The 21751-nt window shown below is 40.2% G+C and overlaps 1 protein-coding gene across 2 annotated transcripts in view; it reads right to left on the reverse strand.

Moving 5' to 3' along the window:
- Nucleotides 1–4395: 4395 nt before the first annotated feature.
- ppp3cca (protein phosphatase 3, catalytic subunit, gamma isozyme, a) overlaps nucleotides 4396–21751 on the reverse strand; it is a 36454-nt gene continuing 19098 nt past the window's right edge. Inside the window, exons 6-14 of one of the 2 annotated variants that reach the window (XM_082554942.1) lie at nucleotides 18589–18728; nucleotides 15613–15690; nucleotides 15434–15528; nucleotides 15195–15320; nucleotides 15034–15111; nucleotides 13107–13191; nucleotides 12147–12244; nucleotides 9380–9406; nucleotides 4396–6938 (exon numbers count right to left, since the gene is read on the reverse strand). In XM_082554942.1, coding sequence (XP_082411068.1) covers nucleotides 6787–6938; nucleotides 9380–9406; nucleotides 12147–12244; nucleotides 13107–13191; nucleotides 15034–15111; nucleotides 15195–15320; nucleotides 15434–15528; nucleotides 15613–15690; nucleotides 18589–18728 — 879 coding nt within the window. In that variant the 3' untranslated portion in view covers nucleotides 4396–6786. Of the gene's footprint in view, nucleotides 6948–9379; nucleotides 9407–12146; nucleotides 12245–13106; nucleotides 13192–15033; nucleotides 15112–15194; nucleotides 15321–15433; nucleotides 15529–15612; nucleotides 15691–18588; nucleotides 18729–21751 lie in introns of both variants that reach the window. The other variant, XM_082554943.1, reaches the window with a different exon arrangement.

The raw sequence follows: 21751 nt of genomic DNA on the forward strand, positions 1-21751 counted from the left end.
TTAAAAATGTGTTGTGCAATTTTTTTTCTGTTTTTTCGGGGTGTGGGAGGATCAATCAAACTTGGTACTAACATGATGGCGTAACAGGGTAACTGGTCTAACCTGGTTAACTGCTCTAATATCTGCACAGAGGCCTGAACGTCTGAGCCACTGTGCTGTATATGTATTATTTCTATTGCTCAGCAACAGAAATAACATGCGTTGTTTCTTGTTTCTGATAAGTAGGTAAAATTCGTTTTTTTTTCTATAGTCTATTCGTTTCAACTTCATTTTAACTTTGTCAGCACAGTGTTTTTGCTATTTGTGGGTAAATCCCATGCCAGCTGTAGCAGCTAGAGGGCAGAAGGGCAGTGTCATCTAAGCTGATGCTTACAATGCTCTGAGGACCTTTACTGAGGTACTAATACTTTTGTGTTTCTCAACTGCGTATTCAGGTGACTTTGACTTTTGAAGAGCACCTTGTCTACCAGTCAGAAGGCTGGTGGAATGATCCCTGAGCCCTTTAGTCTGCATGAAGTGATCCTGGGAAACATGGAAGCCTTCATTTTCTAACATCCACGTCTTTTATCCTGTGCAAGACGCACATGCAACATTACAGTCAAATTTATTAAATGTGTGCACTGGGCTATTATGTATACCATCAGTATACTGCCTTTCCCCATATCTGTGTACAAGGATATATACTGACCTCCAGCTGAACTAGAGAAACTAGGGAAAAAACACATTTGGACATGAAAATTGTTATGAAAAAATACCAACAGCCTGCAAGAGACAGAAGAAAGCGAGTGGAGGACAAGGAGCACGGTCCTCCACTCGCTTGCTGGGTATGAGAAACTCACTGCAATGAGAAAAAAAAAAGAACAAAATGCAAATACTCCATCATCCATGGGACAGTGCCAAGAAACTGGACTGTAAGTGGTGACACCCAGCAGTGATAGAAGTCACCGTTAATGAAAGATACAGTGACATAACGAATATTGGAATATGTTTAAATTAACAAGCTATGACCTACATTTTCCCATTTTAATGTTTTCTTGAAATTTAATTTATTTATCTGTTTATTTCATTTTTTAAATTGTGATTATGAGCATTTTGCAGCCTATGGTAGTTTGGAAAACTGTAAATAATGACCTTCGGTTTAAAGATTTGTGCTTGCTCAACTACAGCCATCTAGTGGCTACTTGAGATAGTGTAAATATTTGAACCCAGACTGCCATATTTCATTTTGAAAGCCCTCATCCTTTTAAAACTGTGCTTTCATTTAGACTCTTGAGATTCACTGTGCACAGTGATCACCACAGTCAGTCTACAGACTTTGTGAAATGGCTTTAAAGTGAAGCATAACACATTTTCTGTCCAGTTTTTAGTCTATATTTTTTAATGAGTGGAACAACCTTAAATAAGATTAGACAAGATATATCTTATTTAAGATATTATCTAAGATTGTACATTTTACAGTTCTTTACAAAGAATAAATATTTAACAACTGTTAAAAGGAAGGTGGTTGTAGTGAATTGGGGTTTGCAGAAGCTCTTTTCACCATTACAAAACAATGCAATACAACTGTGAGGCAACAGTTGTTGTGAACCGTCATCATATAAACTGAACTGAACTGCTGCCCATCGTCTTCAACGCAACAGTAGTTTTTATCACCACTTAGCTACCTTTCAGCCCAGCAAGCTTTAAATACAACACTGCTGTTGATTCTGTTCTTCTGGACGTAGCGTTTTCAGAGGGAGAAACGTTTCATCACTCATCTAAGGGGCTTCTTCAGTCTCAGCTGACTGCAGGCTTCCCCAACCTTACAAGCAGTACATTTGCACAATGACTGAAACCAGCCCACTGAAGGAACAATGGGCTGTGAGGTCAGTTTTATAATCATTAATATGCAAATTCTCATGACCACTGATCAACAGCCACTGATCAAAGCTAATTGATTACTGACATGCAATGAGCAGTGTCAGTATTTATAATCTCTTCTTTGCTTGTTAGCTTGCTTTTAACTTCGCTAAACAGCTACCCGATGATTCAAAAGAGTTTTTAAAAATCAAAACTGAGTTATTAAGTGTATGGTCATTCTGTGCTCTTTCTTCTGTCTGTACCTCCACCAGGGGTCTGATACCTGACACAGAGCCCAATCCTAACAGCTCTTATAGTTGTCAGTATGAGGCTGCTGTCACCAGTTTCCTCTGTGGTTTGTTTTTATGCAGTGTTGAAGCATCTAACTGGTTGCAGGAGGGACAAAATGGGCTCTGATTGTTACTGGCCTGCCGTCCACTGAGGGCTTCATCACAGCGACTCTGTTTTTGCATTCTAAGGCACTGTTTGGTCTGCTTTGTTAGAAATAAGCACAACCATTTCCGCCCCTGAATGTGACTCATGATTTTTATTTTGTCCAGGTAAAGGCAGAGAGTATGACTGTGCATGACCAAATGAAGTCTGTTTTCACAATCTGGAGGCAGTTCTTTCTCAGAATCATATAAACATTTCAAACTGTTTTTATTGATGTGACTGTCTGAGTTTGATGCTGTGTGGTGCATTCGAGTGCAGTGTTAACAGAATATATATTTATATATTAAGATATGTGTATCATGGTAATAAACATTTACACAATTGACATTTTTATCTATGTTATTTACAAAATCAGACTGAGTAAAGAATGGCCAGCAGCACAATTCTGTACTTTTCTTTTTTGCCAAGTGAGCGTCTTATTGATTCTTTATTAGGAGCAGGACCACCAGGTTTGTACACAATGTTAAACAGGTATCACAAGCAAGTTTTCAGTTGTTAAGGGGTGAGATATACACATCAGACAGCAAATGAATGGTCAGTTCTTAAAGGTGATGTGTTAAAAACAGAAACAATGAGCCGATCTGTGAGGGGTGAGGGCTACATGAGCGATTCAGAGCACAGCAGCAGGTTATACAGAATGCTCGCAGAATACAGAGGCAATGAGCTGCAAACCGCTAAAACAAATTGTGGTGATCCCATCTGCCCAACCATCTTCTTATTTGTAATTTCTTTAAGTAGTCTTCAGGAATAGTTCCCCTGGAGAACTTAAAGATCGTCTTTGGATGGTGGCTGACTTATATTCTACTCTCTGTCAAGATGATCCCACACTGCCTCAGTAAGGTTGAGGCTCCAGGGAAGGCCAATCCATGACTGATGATGACCTTAAGAATGTCTTCTGGAAAGCCAAACTTTCACTGAGACCATTTCTGATGAGGCTTCCCTGAACAGTAGGTGGTTCAACCGAAGGGCCAGATACATGTTTTGGGTCTTTGCTGGATTTTTTCCACAGCTTTTGCTGTTCCAAAAACATCTTGCTTTTAAAGATCAGCTCTATAAATTCTCTCTGTTCTTGTTTTGTTTATGTATAAACAAATATTTGTTTATTCTAGTCATGCTATTTAAAGCTTTTACATTACATGTGGTGTGTGTGTGTGTGTGTGTGTGGGGGGGGGGGGGGTATAATTAAAGGACAGAGTACAAATAAAAATTTGTAATGTATGGATGTATACAACACCTAGAACACACAAATTCAAAAATACACAGATACAAAAATCATATCTTATTGTGGTGTGTATGTGTGTGAGAGAGAAACAGAAAGAGTGTGAGTGTGTGTCTTTGTAATGAAATTCACTTAAAAATGTCAGGAGACAGACACTAAGATTAGGCTTAAAACTTTCCTTTTTGCTAAAGCACAGTTAGGGCTGGATCAGGTGACCCTGAATCCTCCCTTAGTTTTGCTGCAATAGCTGTAGACTGCTGGGAATTCCCATGATGCATTGAGTATTTGTTCTTCAGTTACCTTTCTCACTCACTATGTGTTAATAGACCTCTGCACTGAATCATATTTGTTATTAATCTCTGTCTCTCTTCCACAGCATGTGTTTATCCTGTCTTCCTTCTCTTCCCCGCCCCTCCCTGAGCCTGGTTCTGCTGGAGGTTTTCTTCCTGTTAAAAGGGAGTTTTTCCTTCCCACTGTCACCAAAGTGCTTGCTCATAGAGGGTCATATGATTATTGGGTTTTTCCTCTGTATGTGTTATTGTAGGGTCTACCTTACAATATAAAGCGACTTGAGGTGACTATTGTTGTGTTTGGCGCTGTATAAATAAAACTGAAGTGAATCGAACCTGCAGAGGCATAAAAGGACCCCAGTAGATTCAGACCACCAACCTTATAGCTATAATGTAACAGTGCTAACCGGTGCTGTTCACCTCATCTGTGGAAATGCTCTAGACAACAGTTACTTTCATTCAACACAATATCAGGCCCGAGCAGTATTTCTTGTTGCTGATCAGTATGTGCTTTGGGAGTGAGAACATGTTGGTGATTCAGAATGAATGTTTGAGCTTTTTAAAAAAAAATGGTTTTTCAATACAACAGAGAAGTCACATAAATCACTGTATTTTATTTTCATTTTATTTTTTCCAAGTGATACATCTACATAAAAGATTTCATGGCCTCGCATGACAAATACGGTACAGCTTTTTTAATCCCCCCCCCCCCCTTTTTTTTTTTTTTTAACAGCTATTATAAGATCTGATATGATGAACAACATTTTTTTTTAACATTCTGCAAGATATGTATAGGACCTAACAGGAGGTCAGTATACTGTATGCCTCACCCAATAAAGCCTTACCTTTAAAATAAATGTCAACATCACAGTTCTGAATGTAAACCAATAAAACAAAACAAAAAACAAACACTTTCGGAAGCCTTCCCAGAAACTACAGAACATAATGGCAAACAACAATATTTTGGAAAATTTAAGGATATAAAGAAACGTCATCTTTAATCACGTGAGACTCAAAAGCCTCCTGGCTGGACTCTGTTCACCATCCACACAAGCACACTCACACAGATCAGAGTTTGACATGTGTGGCCAAGGTGGCATGGCACATGAACGCAAATGGCTCGTGCTTTTTTTTTTCTTTCCAAAAAATAAAAGCAAAAAGCGGTGTGTGGGGGGGTTAAACTCGCGACAGAATAGCAAATCTTAAAGCTTATGTCTCCGTTCCATGAGTGACAGAAAGACAACTGAATTACAGTCAGGTGTGTCGAAGCACCAGTAGAGTCAGATCAGTGTGTCCTAGAGAAAGCAGGTCTTAAAGGGTTGGGAGTGCCGGCGAGAAGTGGAGATGTTCAGACCAGAGCGGAGCTGGATTGCTGAACACTTCAGAGAGGGAGAGAGAGAGAGAGAGAGAGAGAGAGAGAGAAAGCAACAGCAGCAATCTCAGCAGGTGTTAATGGTTCACCACCTTTGTGTGACCATAGGTTGTAAAAATAAGATACTGGGTATGTGAGTCAGCCAAGCTTGAGATGATTACAGTACTGTTAGGCCTTGACAGACAGCTGTCCCTGCCGGGGGGAATGACTCAGTCCATCGTATTTAAGTACGGCAACGTTGTTGCTGTTGCTTCACTGCAAGTCAAATGTTTCCCTTATTCGATATGCACGGTTATCACAATTTAAAAGAATACTGCCTAATCAACAGTAGATGGAGACACTAATACAGACTGAGAAACAAAGGTAAACCCCCAAAAGCATGCCCCCCCCCCTTTTTTTTAGTGTTTTACAATAAAAGATCACATCAAACTGCCATATTTCAGTTAAATACACTGAAGTTTCCTATGCAATAATGAACATCAGTCTGCTTTGAGGAGAGTACGACATGCAGGTCCTCTTCTGGCCAATAACCGGAGAGAAATCTGGTCCTTTTAGTGTAATCTTGATGTGCGGAGCTCAAACCCAGAGAGGAGTAATAATGGGTCTGGTTGCTGTGTAGAATAAGACATGCTTTGTACTTTTCTTTTTTTGAGGGGGGTCGGGGGTTAAGGGCAGCAAGAACTTCCTAGCTGCCATCAAGTGAACACGTCGTAACCAGCACAAGACAGCCAGAAATACAAACTATCATTGCACATAAAGAGTTAATCCTTCACTTTAACCGTGTCATTTACAAACCATAATACAGGAAAACATTTCCTCTGGAAGTGAACAAAATACTTTACAAAAAACAACCACCTTTAGGGCTTCAAATTGTATAAATAAGACAAAGTCTTAAAGACATAAGTCTTCACATAGAAATTTTTACTTTTTAAAAAAATTGTTATTAGATAAGATAGAATTTAATATTTTTTCCCATCATATTTTTTTAAATACATATGCAATTTATCTTTTGACTGATGTACATATAGGCATACTGTATGTAGAACCTCAAGTGTCCAAAATGTCTCGGGAAGAATCTCGCAAGACCCAGACGAGGCTACAGTATTTGTACTTTCCCTTATCAAACACATGAAGAACAACAGTTCAAAAAACAAACTTAACATGACTAAAAACTCATCTTCATCTACTGGTACCAACTTCAATTTATAAAATCCTGTTTTTTGTTTTGTTTTGGTTTTTTTAATCGTTTCGACATGTATAGCCTCAGTGGACAGAATACATTTCGACTGTAAAATGTCTTCATTCAGTAATTTCTTGCTATAACACAATATATCTAATAGGTTTTATCTTTAATAAATAAAAGAGTCAAATGTTTGTCTTTTCTTGAGCAGCTGTGTAGTGCTTTCCCAGCACTGCGGCTCCTTTTGTTTTTATCCACTGATGTGTCTGCTTCCATTCACTGCCCGGCTGTGGGCGAGCAGATGATGGACATGCAGCTTCAGCAGAGGAGACAGATGAAGACAGCGAGAGAGAGACAGCGAGAGAGAGCAGTTGGGGGCTATGACTCAGGTGGTGTGGGTTGTGTAAAGATGGCAGGGTAGTGTTTCAGTTGCCTATCCATCAGTGCCGTTCTTGTTGGGGGTGTTGGTGTTGATTGTGGTTCCATCTGGCTGCTGGCCATCTTTGCGCGGAGGCATCCTCTCGTTTATCCTGTCTAGGCCACGCGCCTCCTCAAAGTTGCGAATTTTCCTCGAGGGAGAGAAGCCTTGAATTGCTAAAAATCAGAAAAGAGACCAAAGAGAAAATTAAAAGAAGGTAGAAACAGCTTAGTAATAGCAGTGCGTCACAGCAAGTATTCACTGTAAACCGCCATTTTTAGCTTTCTCTTTTTTTATTTTCTTTGCCACCCTCAATCAAAATGCATTCCTTGTGGGATTTCATTTGGTGAGCAATAAACACAGTATTTGCTAATCACAGAACGGATGATCTGTAAATACAACACATGCACAACTAAATAATGACTCCTAACGTTCAAGCACCAGTGGGACAAACTACACCAATTAAACACCTCACACGTTATAGACTTACGTTAATGTCCCGAAACGGCCAAGGAAACCAGAAAGAAAACAAGTGCAAATAGAAAAGCAAACTTGTAAGAGACAGTTCATATATTTCACTCATTTTATCAAAGTAAACAGACAGTGAAAACTCAGTGGTTAACACTTTATATGGGAATTATATATTAAAAAAACAAACCAAACAAAAAACACCCTCAAGGCCACTCTTGCACAACCAGATGTCTGTGATTTTAAAAAAAAAAAAGTTCCTTGAATATAATAATTGAATTTATCAACTTTGAGTTTTGCGATTTCCAACCAGCGGTACTTAGACCTGCATCGGTCACACAGTTGTATAAAAAGATTCCAATTTGAAAACATTTTTGATTTGATATAATGAATATGGTACAAAGACATATTAGTCCTTGTGACAATGTCCAAAATAATCTTATCCCAGTGATAAAAGTTAACACTCAACATGATGTGATAAAATACATTTGTGCACCGATGTAGTTAGCTAACTGTTGATAAAACAGCTCAGAAGAACATACATCACTTAATTAGCTAAAAGTAATTGATGCATAATTAAAAAAATTAGCAAAAAATACAGGTTACATAGGGCGATAATTATCTGAAATGAATGGTTATGTGTTAGTAAAGTTGGTAATAGTTACATAAGTGAAATGATTAGGCGAACGCAGAGACCATGTAGTTAAATTAATTGTTTAAAATTAAAACAGTCAATACGTAAAATAATTAACATATTAATTAATTAAATATAGGTTAATTTACATTTTAATTTAGTCAAAAAGCAGCTTAAAATACAGGAAATGTGGTTGAAATTAATAGATAAGTAATCTTAGACTGATAAAAATTGTAAAATGATATTGTTTCTATTATGGCTGTGAATAAATATCAAATAATAAGCTAAAAGCAAAGGACAAGTAGCTGACATATTTACAGAAGTAAATAACAGTTACACAAAATAATTAATTATAATATTTCCCTAAAAGTACAGGATGCATTCCTGAAATATTTATCTAAAAGGTGTGAATGAACAGATACTAAAATTTGTAGACTGATGGTAAATGTAACTCTGAGTGGTAACAGTCTAACGTACGCTTTCATGGCCTAAAAGGTTTACTTAAAAAAAAAATCAATTGAAATGAATACATTTGAAACATAACTGAGCTATCTGAGCTCATCTGTTTGATAAACAAGACATAAAAGGTTGATGACTATTTGTAAGTAACGCTCCTGCTTTACCTCATCTACAAAGTTAACTGTTAATGTCTTCTGCAATAGAATATTTTATGGATTTGATGAGATAACTGAGACCTGTTGATCCGCCAACCATCACTGTCGACCAGAAGAGACGAGCGGTGTAGCAACAGCCAAACGGAGCAACAGGATTAGATTCTGAAAATATCCCAGACAGGGATGTCCCCGGTCTTATCTTAACCAGGTCTTAGCAGGCTTTTCTCTGTGTGGGGAGCCACACTTGGCAAGAAAAGCTTATGTGACCACAGCCAGGGACTTCTTATCAACAAAGGACAAATCATGTCCTAAACCTGATCGACAAAACAAAATACATAACCTCTTTATAACAGTCTTTATTTTTCAGACATACAGAGACGAGCCTGATTTAGCTAATGCTGACCTGAATCCTCCAAAGCTTTAAACTATACAGTGGTAGTTGACACTTTTTGAATCTCATTTTAGCAACATAGTCTAAGTCTTAATTAGTGCCTGTGCAAATTTGCTTTTTGCCTGTATTAAAATGTTTTAGAAAAAAGATTTCTGTATTTACAAAGAGAACACAGCAATTACAAAAAGGCGATTACTTATGTTCACTTCTTTCTCATTCAAGCATTTTGTTTCAATTCATGTTCTGTTGCTATTTCCACCTCATTCTGTCTGTCAAAGAAAACACTAGTGCTGATTTTCACAATGACAGAACCAGTGTTATCAACAGATTCTGATGATGCAAGAGCAACCAGCAATAACGGGATTCACTATAACAGAATAATCAATAGAAATAAACAGAAAGGGGGAAAAATACATATTTGAGGAGTGGGTCTGTGTTAAAGGGTGAACAACACACACAAAACACAGACAGGGGGATTTGAGCCAAACAGCCAATGCATACCTTTTGCTTTAGCTGCCTCAACGGTAGCTATGTTAATGGGAGTTGAGGAAGGAGGGGGGAAAAGGAAGTCATCAAAGTAGCCAGAGACAGCAAATACAACAGTGTTTAAAAAAATAAACTAAAAAATAAATCTGAACACCCCTGTGGGATAATCTGAAGAAACAGATGGCAGAATATAGGCCAACACCCACGGCTCATTCAAAGGGAGGCAAAAATTCATAGCAACTGTGAAGCGTCACCAAAACACTTAGGCGATTGGGTGGAAAGGTTAGAGTGAAGAAGTCTGCTGGAGTTTTAAGCCAGTGTTGGTGTTAAAGGGTCACGAGGACTTAGGTGTGGAGAGCCAGGGGGGATTTGGTTAAACACTAAGAGTCTAAGATGGGGGCGAGATGCACAACCATGACCAGGCAGTCCAGCTCAACACACATGCAGTCAGATGTTCCCTTTAGAAACACACTCATTTACACATGTACAATTAGCTTCATGCCAAAGTGAACTAAAATAATTTTTACAGCTTTTGGAAACACGACGAATATTTCTCCTTTAAATTTGATGCAAACTGGATTTAATTAGTGCAGCAATGATGTTATGTGTTCATAAAATGCACAGGTATATTATCATCAAGATTGAAACAAACAAGAATCGGAGAATCAAGGAGGACTGGATAAAAATACACACAGCCCCCTGCTCCCCTTGTTTGAACTAGCCTAGCTGATCTGAAAGCTGTGATTGGGGGAACAGACATGGACAATGACATTCTCAGAAAGGTCACAACATGTGGTTTTCCCTTTTGATTGCTCTGCAACTTCTGTGAGCCTCCAGCATGGCAGAGCATGGCCCCCAGCACGTCCTGTGGCAGGTGAGGCCTGGTGCTGACCTTTAGATCAAAGGGTCAGCAGCCACTTCCAGGTGACAGGCTGACCTCCTCGACCAGCCGGCCCACGGCTCAGCCCCAAAGCTTTCTGCCGCATGGAGGCAGGGGGCAGTCAAAGTCCTGACACTGCTTCCTGTGGCGGGAATACCACCATTGATCTCGAACCCTTCAAAGAGACTATAACCGAATGGTGAAGCTGCTGTATCAGATATTCACAGACAAAGCTGAAAACAATCCTCGGATGCTTCTTTTTAACATACTGAAGTTGTTCTAGAAAAAGTCTCCCACATGGCAGCAGGTTCATCCCATCTCAAATCATCGTTGGCCGATTAAATTTTACTGAATTATAAAACACATCCAGGACAGAAGGTCTCAAAAATCAAAAATCTGTAATTTAACAAATTTATTTTCTCAGTTATAATTAGAAGACCATCTAGAAGCTATCTACTGATATTTGTAATGATACAACTTGTCGTACTTGCTCACTCCTGCATGAAAGTTTCTGTGACTGAAAACTTCACATTAAACATTATTGTACATTAAACATGGTCATTTTTGCATTATTGTGAAATACAATTCTATGGTATTCAGAAATTGTCAAACATTTTCATTTGCAATGTGTAAGTTTTTGGGGGGTTAGTGTCTGCTCAAATATGGGACTTTCAAAGACTTCAATTTTCTTTTAAGTCCTATTTTAACTCAGACATGTTGTGATTTATCGTCCCTAAATTAAAGACTCTCACTCATTTTTATGGCAGGGAAAGCTCAGAAAACTATTTGCACTTTTATCTTTAATAGTTTTTGAAATATTAATGTTCAAAAATGGCCTCAGATTTTAAAGTGTTAAAAAAAACGCGAGTGACAGGTCGATGGACCATTTTCAAAATATATCCAAATATATCCAAATATATCCAAACGTTGGAGTGTGACATTTTTATGGATATTGGAGAAAATGTTCTTAAAATTTTTTGATTTGAGATGGAATGGCCTGGCAGTTTTAAAATGTCACTGGGTACTTCTTTGGGTATTTATATTAGGACATGTTGTGACATATGTTTGCATGTATAGGGCTGTATCATAATGTATCTGAACACTTGTCTCTTCAGCGTCACTGAGATGCACAGATATGTCCGTATTTTCCACACTCTTTTGCAACCCAAACAGAAGGAAATTACCAGGTTTATTCTTCAGTAACAGGAAACCCCCAACACAGAAGCTGTGGCTTCTTTAGTTTAGTTGCAACAAAACCAAAGGAATTTATTTTTTGTGAATGTTAACTCTACAGCTAAGCCCATTAGAGATGACTCAATTTAAAAAAAAAAAACAATAATTAGAGCAAACATATTGAAATATGTCAGTTTTTATGACTTCACACTCAAAATGTTGCATCAGAGTTTGAAGCCAATATAACAGAGGAGCAAAGACCTGAAAGTCATCCAACTAATCAGGTGAAATGAAAGCAACATTGCTACAGAATAAACATAATCAACTGCAGGGAAAAAAATGGCAATAAATTAATTTAGTTGCAAAAATTATTACACATACCCACAGACATCAGGGTATCAGAGGGCGGAGTCAGGAGTCCTGACAGTAATACTTCAACCACCATTCTTCTGACTTGCTTCACATGTCAGCAAGTGTATAATGTATATATTAGCATGGATAAGCAGGCTAGGATAACTGGATAACTGCCACAAGAAAATAAGGGCAATCTTTAAACTTAAATCTTAGCAAGAAAAGCTAAGTGTGTAATAAAAGCAAAAACAGGGGGAAAAACAGGTGTGCTTAAATAAACAGACTCTGTGACACAGAGTGAAGAAATGAGCCTGTCTAATTAGAGCTAAGTGGTAAATGGACACAGTGGAAAGGTTACACAGTATAAGAAACACTTACCGCTCTGTAAGGTCTGCTTTCCCCCAGACAACACTCCCACTGGAAGAGTTCCAGTTGGGGTCAGGCCTTTGAGTGTTAACACACTCTCACTTTCCTCCCTAGTCCAAAAACAACACACAGGAGCATGAAGAGCACACACAGTTTAGGTCTCAACAAGCGCAGCGACCCACACCTTGTGGTTTAGAGGCGGTTTTCAAACCACGAGGTCATGAGGTCACTGGATGTTTCACCTGCTCCGTCTCATCCAGTCTTTGTTTGGTTCGATGGACTATCTGCACTAATTGTCTCCAGCCAACCTGCTAGCATGTGCCCTGCTTCTGTAATTGGGTCACTGACAACTTGTGTCAATTTTAGCAGCTGAACCAATATTTTTAAGACTCGGTTCTTAGTGTACAGATTTGTGTTAGCACACTTTTATGTTAACATGTTGCCTTTAATGGGTCCTCTGCTTTTTATTCTATAGAAACTTTGAGACACTTCAAAGGCAAACTTCACCTTTTCTTATCCTACAGAGACATCTGTGCCTTTAAAAAGTGTCATTAGCCTTCTTTTACCCCCCCCTCTCCCTTTCAGTATTCGACATACGGAGGCGTTTGACAAATAGGCTGCTTGTCCACTTGCAGCAGTGTGACGAGCTAGCAGCAGCGCCATTAATCTGGAATAATGTGTAATGTCATTACAGAGTCTAGGTGCATCGTGACTCATCTTGTGCCCGCTCATTAATCCCAGCAGGCCAACGCTGTGTTTTCAAACTCAGCTTCACCAATCCTGCTGCATACTGGCCCTGTGGTGCCCTGCAAATTATTTCTGGTATTGTGATGACCCAGTGCACTGAGCTCATTGAAATCCCTTTAGCATATATACATGAACACAAGCATTTCCAACTGGGATTATATTTAAAAAAAAAAAAAAAATAGAAGAAGAAGGGAAAAAAAAGAGAATGTCAAAGTCAAGGCAGACCTGAGAACTGCGAAGACTCGGGCCATTTTTCCCACAGCACGAATCTTGTTCCGAATAACCTCCTTGCGCATCGCTGAGGTGCCGCCTGGAGACAGTGCGTAGTATGAGTTAAGACAAAGCACACCGCACTTTCCATCCCGTGGGAGTGATATTCTTCGCCCTCTTTGGTCACGCGTTCGTTTCAGAGCAGAGTGCGTGTACTTCAGGGACCAGAACTCCCTATTCAGCATCAGCCATGTGTGACAGAGGCTGAATTATGATTAAGCGCTACACATAAATCACCTCCCAGCATTCCATGTCAGTTAAGTGAGTGCCGGGACTCATTATCACTTCATCCAATTTAAAAGCCAAATTAAAATATTCATTCACTGAAGAAGCAGAAATGAATCTGTATAAAGTCTACAACCTAAGCACATGTGCACAGGTGAGCAGGCCACCTATATTTATGGATTTTTAGACAAAAAACACGCCTTAAACTAGGTTTAGCTTTGATACATGTTATAAATGTGTTAACCTTCTCAGGTCTGACTCACCATAGATAATAATCCTAACTATGCCCTTACCCCATTATTTGTGAAAAATAATTTTTGATGTGTGTCAGTGAGAAAGATTATTTCCTTTGTTTCCTGATTGCCACAATTCTAGAGAACAATGTACTAAAAACAGAGTCTACAATGTGACTAGTAGCTCATCCAGCTCACGATCCATCACAATTCACAGGTTACTGTAATGTGTGAAGAACAGAAAGAAAGTGAGAAGTTGTCTTGTCATTGTTTGGATGTATTTGTCCAAACTAAGAAAAATTCAAACCCACTGAGTAGTTTGTGTCCAGGACACATTATCCTGGTTCATCACCAAGTAAAAGTGTTTGATTCTAGGAGCACTATGAGTATGTGGTCACCGGTAAATATGAGGACAATCCCAAAAGTAAGGTCTCCTATTGTTTTAGAAATACAAACAACCGTTTATTTTTTCACAATATTTACATCACGGGTGACGTGTGGACATGCAGTGTTGTGGCGAATGCTTACGTCTTTCCTCAGCATTCCTCTTCTCCGGTTCTGAAATGGCCTTCTGAGTTTTTCCTGTGATTCACAGTACCTGTCAGCATTTACTGTGGTCCCAACAGGCAGAAAGTCAACCAATAATACCCCCTTTTGGTCCCAAAACACAGTTGCGCACTGTGCATAAGCATTCTCCACGATACCGTGCATCCACACGTCACCGTCAAACTATCGCTCTCCTGCCAAACTTTGGTTGGAACTTCATCCCTCACCCGCCCTACAGTCTGGGCTACGCACCCAGTGACTACCACCTGCTCCCAAAGTTGAACGAACATTTGTCCTGAAGACGAATCTGTGGCGGTGGCGAGCAGGTATGACATGGGCATTGTAAAACTGCCACAGCATCTACAAAAATGCATCGACCAAAATGGCGATTATGTAGAAAAATAAGTCTTCAAGCTTTAAAATGATGTAAATATTATGGAAAATTAACTGTTGTTTGTATTTCTAAAACAATAGCAGACCTGACCTTTGGGATTGCCCTCGTATAAAAAAGTCTGAAAAGACATCACATCGGCTTGTCGTAGCTTTGATCGTATTACTGACTGGTGACCAGGAGGTATCGTGTTAGGAAGAGAGGTGGACTGCCAAAGATTGCTAAATAAACAGTTTGCCTGCATGACAATGCTTTCATTTCAGCTTCTTCTCAATTTAGTGAGATTACCACTGTGGAAAAACACACTGGCAGTTCTCACTAATAACCTTCCCCAACTTAGTGGGTTTTTTTCTTGTTTTATTTTTGTACTGGTCCCAGTCCATTGGTTATATTTATGAGTAAAGTATTCATCAGAAACATTTCGAGATGAACGTTTTCGAGTGGATGCTTCTTCAGTAATAATAGACATGCATTTTTTTTTACCTACCTTCATAAAGGTCGTCTCCCTCTGACATGAGCTCATCGTCGGAGCAAATGTTGAGTACATTCACCAGCATCTCCGTCACTGTAAATGAATCATAGAAAGCTCAATACAAGAACCGTTGTCGGCCTCCAATCCACTTTTTCCAAACTCGGCACCAGACGTACCCTTCTCTCCAACAAAAGGCAGAGACCACGTAAAGACATCCATAAAGTTGGGCAACCAGTAAGGGTGCGGGGAGCAGTTGAACTGTCGGATGTTCATCACGTTGTTCTCGTATTTTAATACAGCAGCTAGGATAGAAAGAGAGGAGGAGATGGGAGGCGACATTGAAGGACTGACGACAGGTAAATGCAAGAAAAATACAATAATGAGAGAGGTATGAGAAAAAAGAAAAGACAGAGACCTTTGTTGTTGTAGACATCTAGGTAATTTGGAGCTGAAAAGATTGTGATTAATGAAGGGAAACCTGTGGTCTGGCTTTTTCTGTACATCCGATACCTATGCAGCCGCAAATAAGAGTGACCCATTAAACATGTTCCATATCATCAAATGCTGGAAATGTGTTTTCAAAATACCACTTACCCTGCATCCTGTGCTTCATGGGCTCTTATTACCGACAGCAAGTTATTATTTACCAAAAAGTCACAGACTGCTGAGTAACTGCAAAGAGAGAAAGAGACAGAGAAGGCGGACCAGTTAAAACCACTAACAGAAGGGTCAAAGCGTAGTTCAAATTTAAACCATTAGACGGAGCAGCGTGAGGCCTCTTAAGATCAGTTACTAATTGACTGTTGGCCTGAGGAGATGCCTTCACGTTTATTTTCAGCATGTTGTGCCCTCTGGCCTCTTGAGCTCAGAGTTTAAAGATGCACAGTATCCAGCGGTTGCTCTGGTGTATTTATGGGATTCAGCAGCACTGGCTGGCCTCTCCAAAAAGTTTAGACCAAGCAGAGGCTAGATGAGGACAGCTACTTTATTTTAGAGTACAACTAATCCATTAGCTCTGGAAATTATTGGGAATAAACAAAGCAACATCAAACCAGCCCCAATGGTTTCTGATATTGGCAATATGAACAGACTTTAGACACGCAGACTTTAATGTTTTGACCAGTATTAATATTCGACTAAGGCAAAATCATAGTCACAATTATTTGTTCCATTTACTCAGCAACTCCAGAACCACCAAAGGAGGGGATGTTGGAGGAACACTAGTGAGTGCTGCTAAAAGAAGACCAGGTGAGAGATCCTCAGTGATGCAGAGATAAATGAGAGCATGCTGCAAGCAGCTGTTAAATAATCATTCAGCAGGTTCATCAAAGGAAACCTTGTTTTACTTTCAAGTTCTTTTGATGGAAATCTTGATGACTAAAACCTCTCCTTCCACGGTCTTGGCTCTAGCTCAACTCATCAGTAAGTAAATCTGGGCTCTAAGGGACTTGCAACACAAGACAAAACAGAGTGTTTTATCACTATTACTTTGGTTTAACACTTGATAAACTGGTCAGTTCTTAGACTATTTCATCTAAACTAGGGATCAGCTAAACAAAATCACTTCACCTTAAGATATGCATGAAAGGAGGAAATGTCTATAGCACTGCCAATCAAAAGTTATCAACTCAAGGACTACACACTTTCACAAAACCTCCAGCAAATCACGTCTATATTCAGTATAAATGTGTTCTTATTTCCCGAAACTTTATCAAGGTATCTATGTTTTATTTATTTTCTTGCACAGCTCTGCATTTCAGAGTTAGCAGCAATCCCAAAGTTTGTGCTAACAATCTTTTAGCCAATCAGTTAAGATATTTAGTTTTTATTTTTGTGAAATACAAACATAAAAAAAAAAATCTAATTAGTGGTTTAGACAGCATTTTAACAAAAATGTAAAATTATGCTAGCACCTGTTATACTTTTACAATAATTGAGATGCTGCTTTATCAATCTAATGTTAGCTTTATGAGGCATCAGTCACACGGGCCTACAGGCCGCAACACACTGGCAACTTTGAGAAACCAAAACAAAGGTGAAATTGTCTGCAAACAGAATGCTGCTGCACCAAAAACATCATTGTGATTGCTTTGGTTGCTAGCAGATCTCTGCAGTCACCTGTAGTTTGCATTGCAAACCAGAGTAACAACCTTTAGTCTGAAGGTGAACATTCCTCATTTCTGGTTTGCCTCACACTTTTCATGTTTCACTACTGCTTAGTGAGCAGTGTGTAAGTGTTTGCAGACAAGTTGGCGCCTTCCATGCAAACGTTTGGCAAACACAGCAACCTGTTGACAACCAAAGCAGTCGGAAGGAGGGTTTTCCATACAGCTGGTCGTGACCAAAGTGGTTGCCAGATGGTCGCTGACTGGTCTCTAGTTCTTTGTGACTGAGGCCTTAGTTAGCTCAGATTTACACTGACTGCATCACAAGCAGGCATCACTGCTCTTTGCCTGTGTGTCGTCACCTTGTTTATACAAACAGACAGCAGTATACACCAGTGGAAAAAAGCAATCCTTTCAATGTTGTTGGAGTAGAAGGTCATCATACTGTTCCCTGGATTTATCAAACAAGGCAGGTTGACAGTCGGCATAACAACTACAGTGTTTTACATTTAGGTTAGGTGTAGAGTCGCTGACATCGCTGAATGCAGGTCGTCTATTGTATTTGGCTAACTTTTGTGTCAGTCTCAAAGACTGTTGAAAACTGACCACATTCTAAACAGGAAGAAACCTTTATTTAGACATTCTGACATTGTGAGTTATGCATATGTAATGTGTGAAACACTGCAAACCGCTGTGACAAAAGTCTTTCCCAAATATGAGCTAAATAGTTTCTTAAAAGTACTTACTTTGTCACGTGGAGACCACAAAATGAAAGCTATGATAAGTCCATCCAAAGTGGCTGACCAACTCCCCTAAGCTGCCATCTCTTGGTAAGGTCTGGTGCAATCTCTTAATTCACTGATGCATTTACCTTCACTTAATACAGACTTACTGAGGAAGCTGGTTACATCTCAAGTTGCACACAGCTGATGTAACTAGCTCCAAGCTAACTGATTTAGCTTATCTCAGCCTAACATTTTCTGTCATAAAGGACTGTGATAGGCATTGTTCAATTTTTCCTCTCTAATCTTATTACACGTAATCACCTGGCTGTTGTTTCCTATTCTGAATAAGCATTTTGTATCTTTAAACCCACAGAATTCTAAACAAGCCATTTAAATGTGTAAATCTCTAACATGTTTGTCTGCTCTTGACCATTGCTGGACCCATTTCCACAGAATATTGTGAAGGAGCTCTTTGAATCTGTTGACCTATTTTGTAGAGGCACACTGAATGTGTTGACCCATTTTGAACATGCTGTTTTTATCTGCTAACCTGTTTTGAGAAGGCCATTTTTGAAAGTGCCTCAATAAGCTGATTGACCTATAAAACAATGAATCCACAACCTGTGACCTGCGCGATGCAGCTCGTTTTCAATTCGATTCCTCATTATTATTATTAAAGTGCTCTACAAGGGCAGTGCTTGTGCAGAGCGTAACAGTGACGCTAAAAGCGGCAGTTTTACCTGAAAAAGTAAGAGCAGCCTCTGACGGAGTTGTGGTTGAAGTGTTCTGATGTTTTTTCACTGCCGTAGTCCTCACCAGGGTCTGCCCAAATCAGGTCGCACATTGGCCCGAATGCTGGAGGCTCTTTAAATCTGTCTAACTGCAGAGCACAAAATACAAACATGCTTAGCAGAGGAACTGTTTGGTTGTGACAAAGTGGCTAAAGCCACAAAGTCAAGGAAATGGACTCTCTCACATGAAAGCACTCCATTCAACTGCCTCGATGGAAATGACATGGAAGGAACTGAAAAAATGCATTTTTAACCGAACTCGCTTTGTTACACTAGTTCTGTCCCTGCTGACAGAACTAGTGTAACAAGCTGAGAAGCTTGTGAAAGGCTACAACCCATGTTAAACAATAAAAACCGATAAACAATTTCTGGCCTTTTTATTTTGACTAAAGCCCCAAGACCAAGACAGCAATATGCCAACACATCTCCTAATACTTTTTTCTATCAGACACACAAAACAGAAAACACGTCTCTAACATTTGCGATATGGTGTTATTTATTTACGTTGAACTTCGTTCTGTTCGCCCAGTAGCACTCACCCCCATCATCACTAAGTGCTAAGTGCTTAGAGCGACTGGTCCTAGCACACTTCAAATCCTGTCTCCCCCCCACCCTGGACCCCCACCAATTCGCATACCGCCGGAACAGGAGCACAGAGGATGCAGTCTCCATCGCAATGCACTCTGTCCTCTCACACCTGGACAACAACAACACCTACGCCAGAATGCTGTTTATAGACTTCAGTTCAGCATTCAATACGATCCACCCCTCACAACTCATCAGGAAACTGACAGACCTGGGTATCAGTTCCCTCATCTGCAAATGGTTACTGGACTTCCGCCCCCAACATGTCCGGCTGGATAACCGCTGCTCATCTACCATCACAATGAACACCGGTGTACCACAAGGCTGTGTGATGAGCCCTTTCCTCTACTCCCTCTTCACCCACGACTGCAGACCTGCTGATGGTTCCAACACCATCATTAAGTTTGCAGATGACACCACGGTGATTGGCCTCATCAGTGACAACGATGAGGCCGCCTACAGGGAGGAGGTGGATCGTCTGGCTGAGTGGTGCGACAGAAACAACCTGCTGCTTAACACCGAGAAGACCAAGGAGCTCATCGTGGACTACAGGAGGAATGCTGACCCACATCCACCCATCCACATTAAGGGGACGGCTGTGGAGCGTGTGAGCAGCTTCAAGTTCCTGGGAGTCCACATCTCCGAGGATCTCACCTGGACGACCAACTGCTCCAAGCTGGTCAAGAAGGCTCACCAGCGCCTCTTCTTCTTGAGGACTCTGAGGAAGAACCACCTGTCCTCAGACATCCTGGTGAACTTCTATCGCTGCACCATCGAGAGCATCCTGACCAACTGTATAACAGTCTGGTACGGGAACTGCTCTGCCTCGGACCGGAAGGCGTTGCAGAGGGTCGTGAAAACTGCCCAGCGCATCGCCGGAGCACCACTTCCTGCCATAAAAGACATCTACAGGAAGCGGTGTCTGAAAAGGGCTGGGAAAATCATCAAAGACCCCAGTCACCCATCACATGGACTCTTCACCCTCCTGCCCTCTGGGAGGCGCCACAGGAGCCTCCGGACTAAGACCACCAGGTACCGGAACAGCTTCTTCCCCACAGCTGTCAGACTCCTGAACTCTGCCTCCTGACATCTGACCCACGTTAACTCATGGACTGAACATACACACACCCACAATGGACAACTGTACCCTCAAACACAATAATAACATGGACTGAACCACCACTCACAACCACTAGCACTTTATATAGCCTCTGTAGAAACTATCTACACCCTCACTTATCTTAACTGCACTACTGTATAGCTCTGTGTAAATAATCATTCTGTACATTCGATAATCTTTAATCCTACAACTGTTTACAACTTGCATAGTTCCCATTTCTGTATAGCTGTATATCCCAGATTCTGTAAAGTTATTTATTTCATTTCATATTCTGTATAGTTTTTCATATTTATATCCTGTTCATATCCTGTACATAGCTTGTACTCACTACAGCCTGTACATACTTATAGTTATAGAATATTCACAACATACTTCATACCGTGTACATTATAACATACCATAATAGACCCATTTCTGTAATATACTCACATATCTATATTATTGCTAATATATATTGTAATATATCTATATCACTAAAGCACTTCTGGATGGATGCAAACTGCATTTCGTTGCCCTGTACCTGTGCATGTGCAATGACAATAAAGTTGAATTCTATTCTATTCTATTCTATTCACCTGGTTGTGTTTGTGGCACTCCAAAAATGTATGTTGCCAACAGGGAAGTTGCAGGGTGCCCTCTGCCAGACAAACTATGTAACGTCAACACTCAAAACACGACTGAAGAGTGTTTATCCAGAGTCCAAAAGTATTTGCCCAACGAGTATTTATAGCTTTTAACTGTCCATCTCTAACAGACTGTAAATAAGAGATCAACGTAGCTCCAAAGCTAAAAAGTGAAGCCAGTTTAAGCCTGCCTTCGTTCTATCCATCCATCCATCCATCCATCCATCCATCCATTCGCTTCCGCTTATCCTTTTCATGGTCGCAGGGGGCGCTGGAGCCTATCCCAGCTGTCATAGGGCGAGAGGCGGGGTACATCCTGGACAGGTCGCCAGTCTGTCGCAGGGCCAACACACAGGGACAGACAACCATTCTGACCCCCGGCCTGATGGTGGAATTGAACTCAGGACCTTCTTGCTGTGCGCAACAGTGCTAACCACCGTGCCACCTGCCTTCGTTCTAAATATAGTAAACTAAGTTGATGACTTAATTTAGATGTTACTGTGTTTTCATGTCACCCTCTGGTGCTGTTAAATGTGCACTTTATTGTAAAACTTTTGTTTTCAATAACAGCCATATTGGTTGTCCTGCCTCAGTTTGACCAGGGCATCCATGGCACAGACAGGAAATGCCCATTCTGGATTTCAACCTGCCAACAGTGGAACAGGCTGTACATCAAAGCTAGAATCACGTGTAATGAGGCATAACGGAGTGAATGATCTGCGATTAGAGCTGACACTTTAACACATATTCTTGGAACATATAAGAGATTAACTTGAAAGGCAGA

The sequence above is a fragment of the Aulonocara stuartgranti genome (genome assembly GCF_965226115.1).
Source record: "Aulonocara stuartgranti genome assembly, chromosome: 12".
NCBI lineage: Eukaryota > Metazoa > Chordata > Actinopteri > Cichliformes > Cichlidae > Aulonocara > Aulonocara stuartgranti.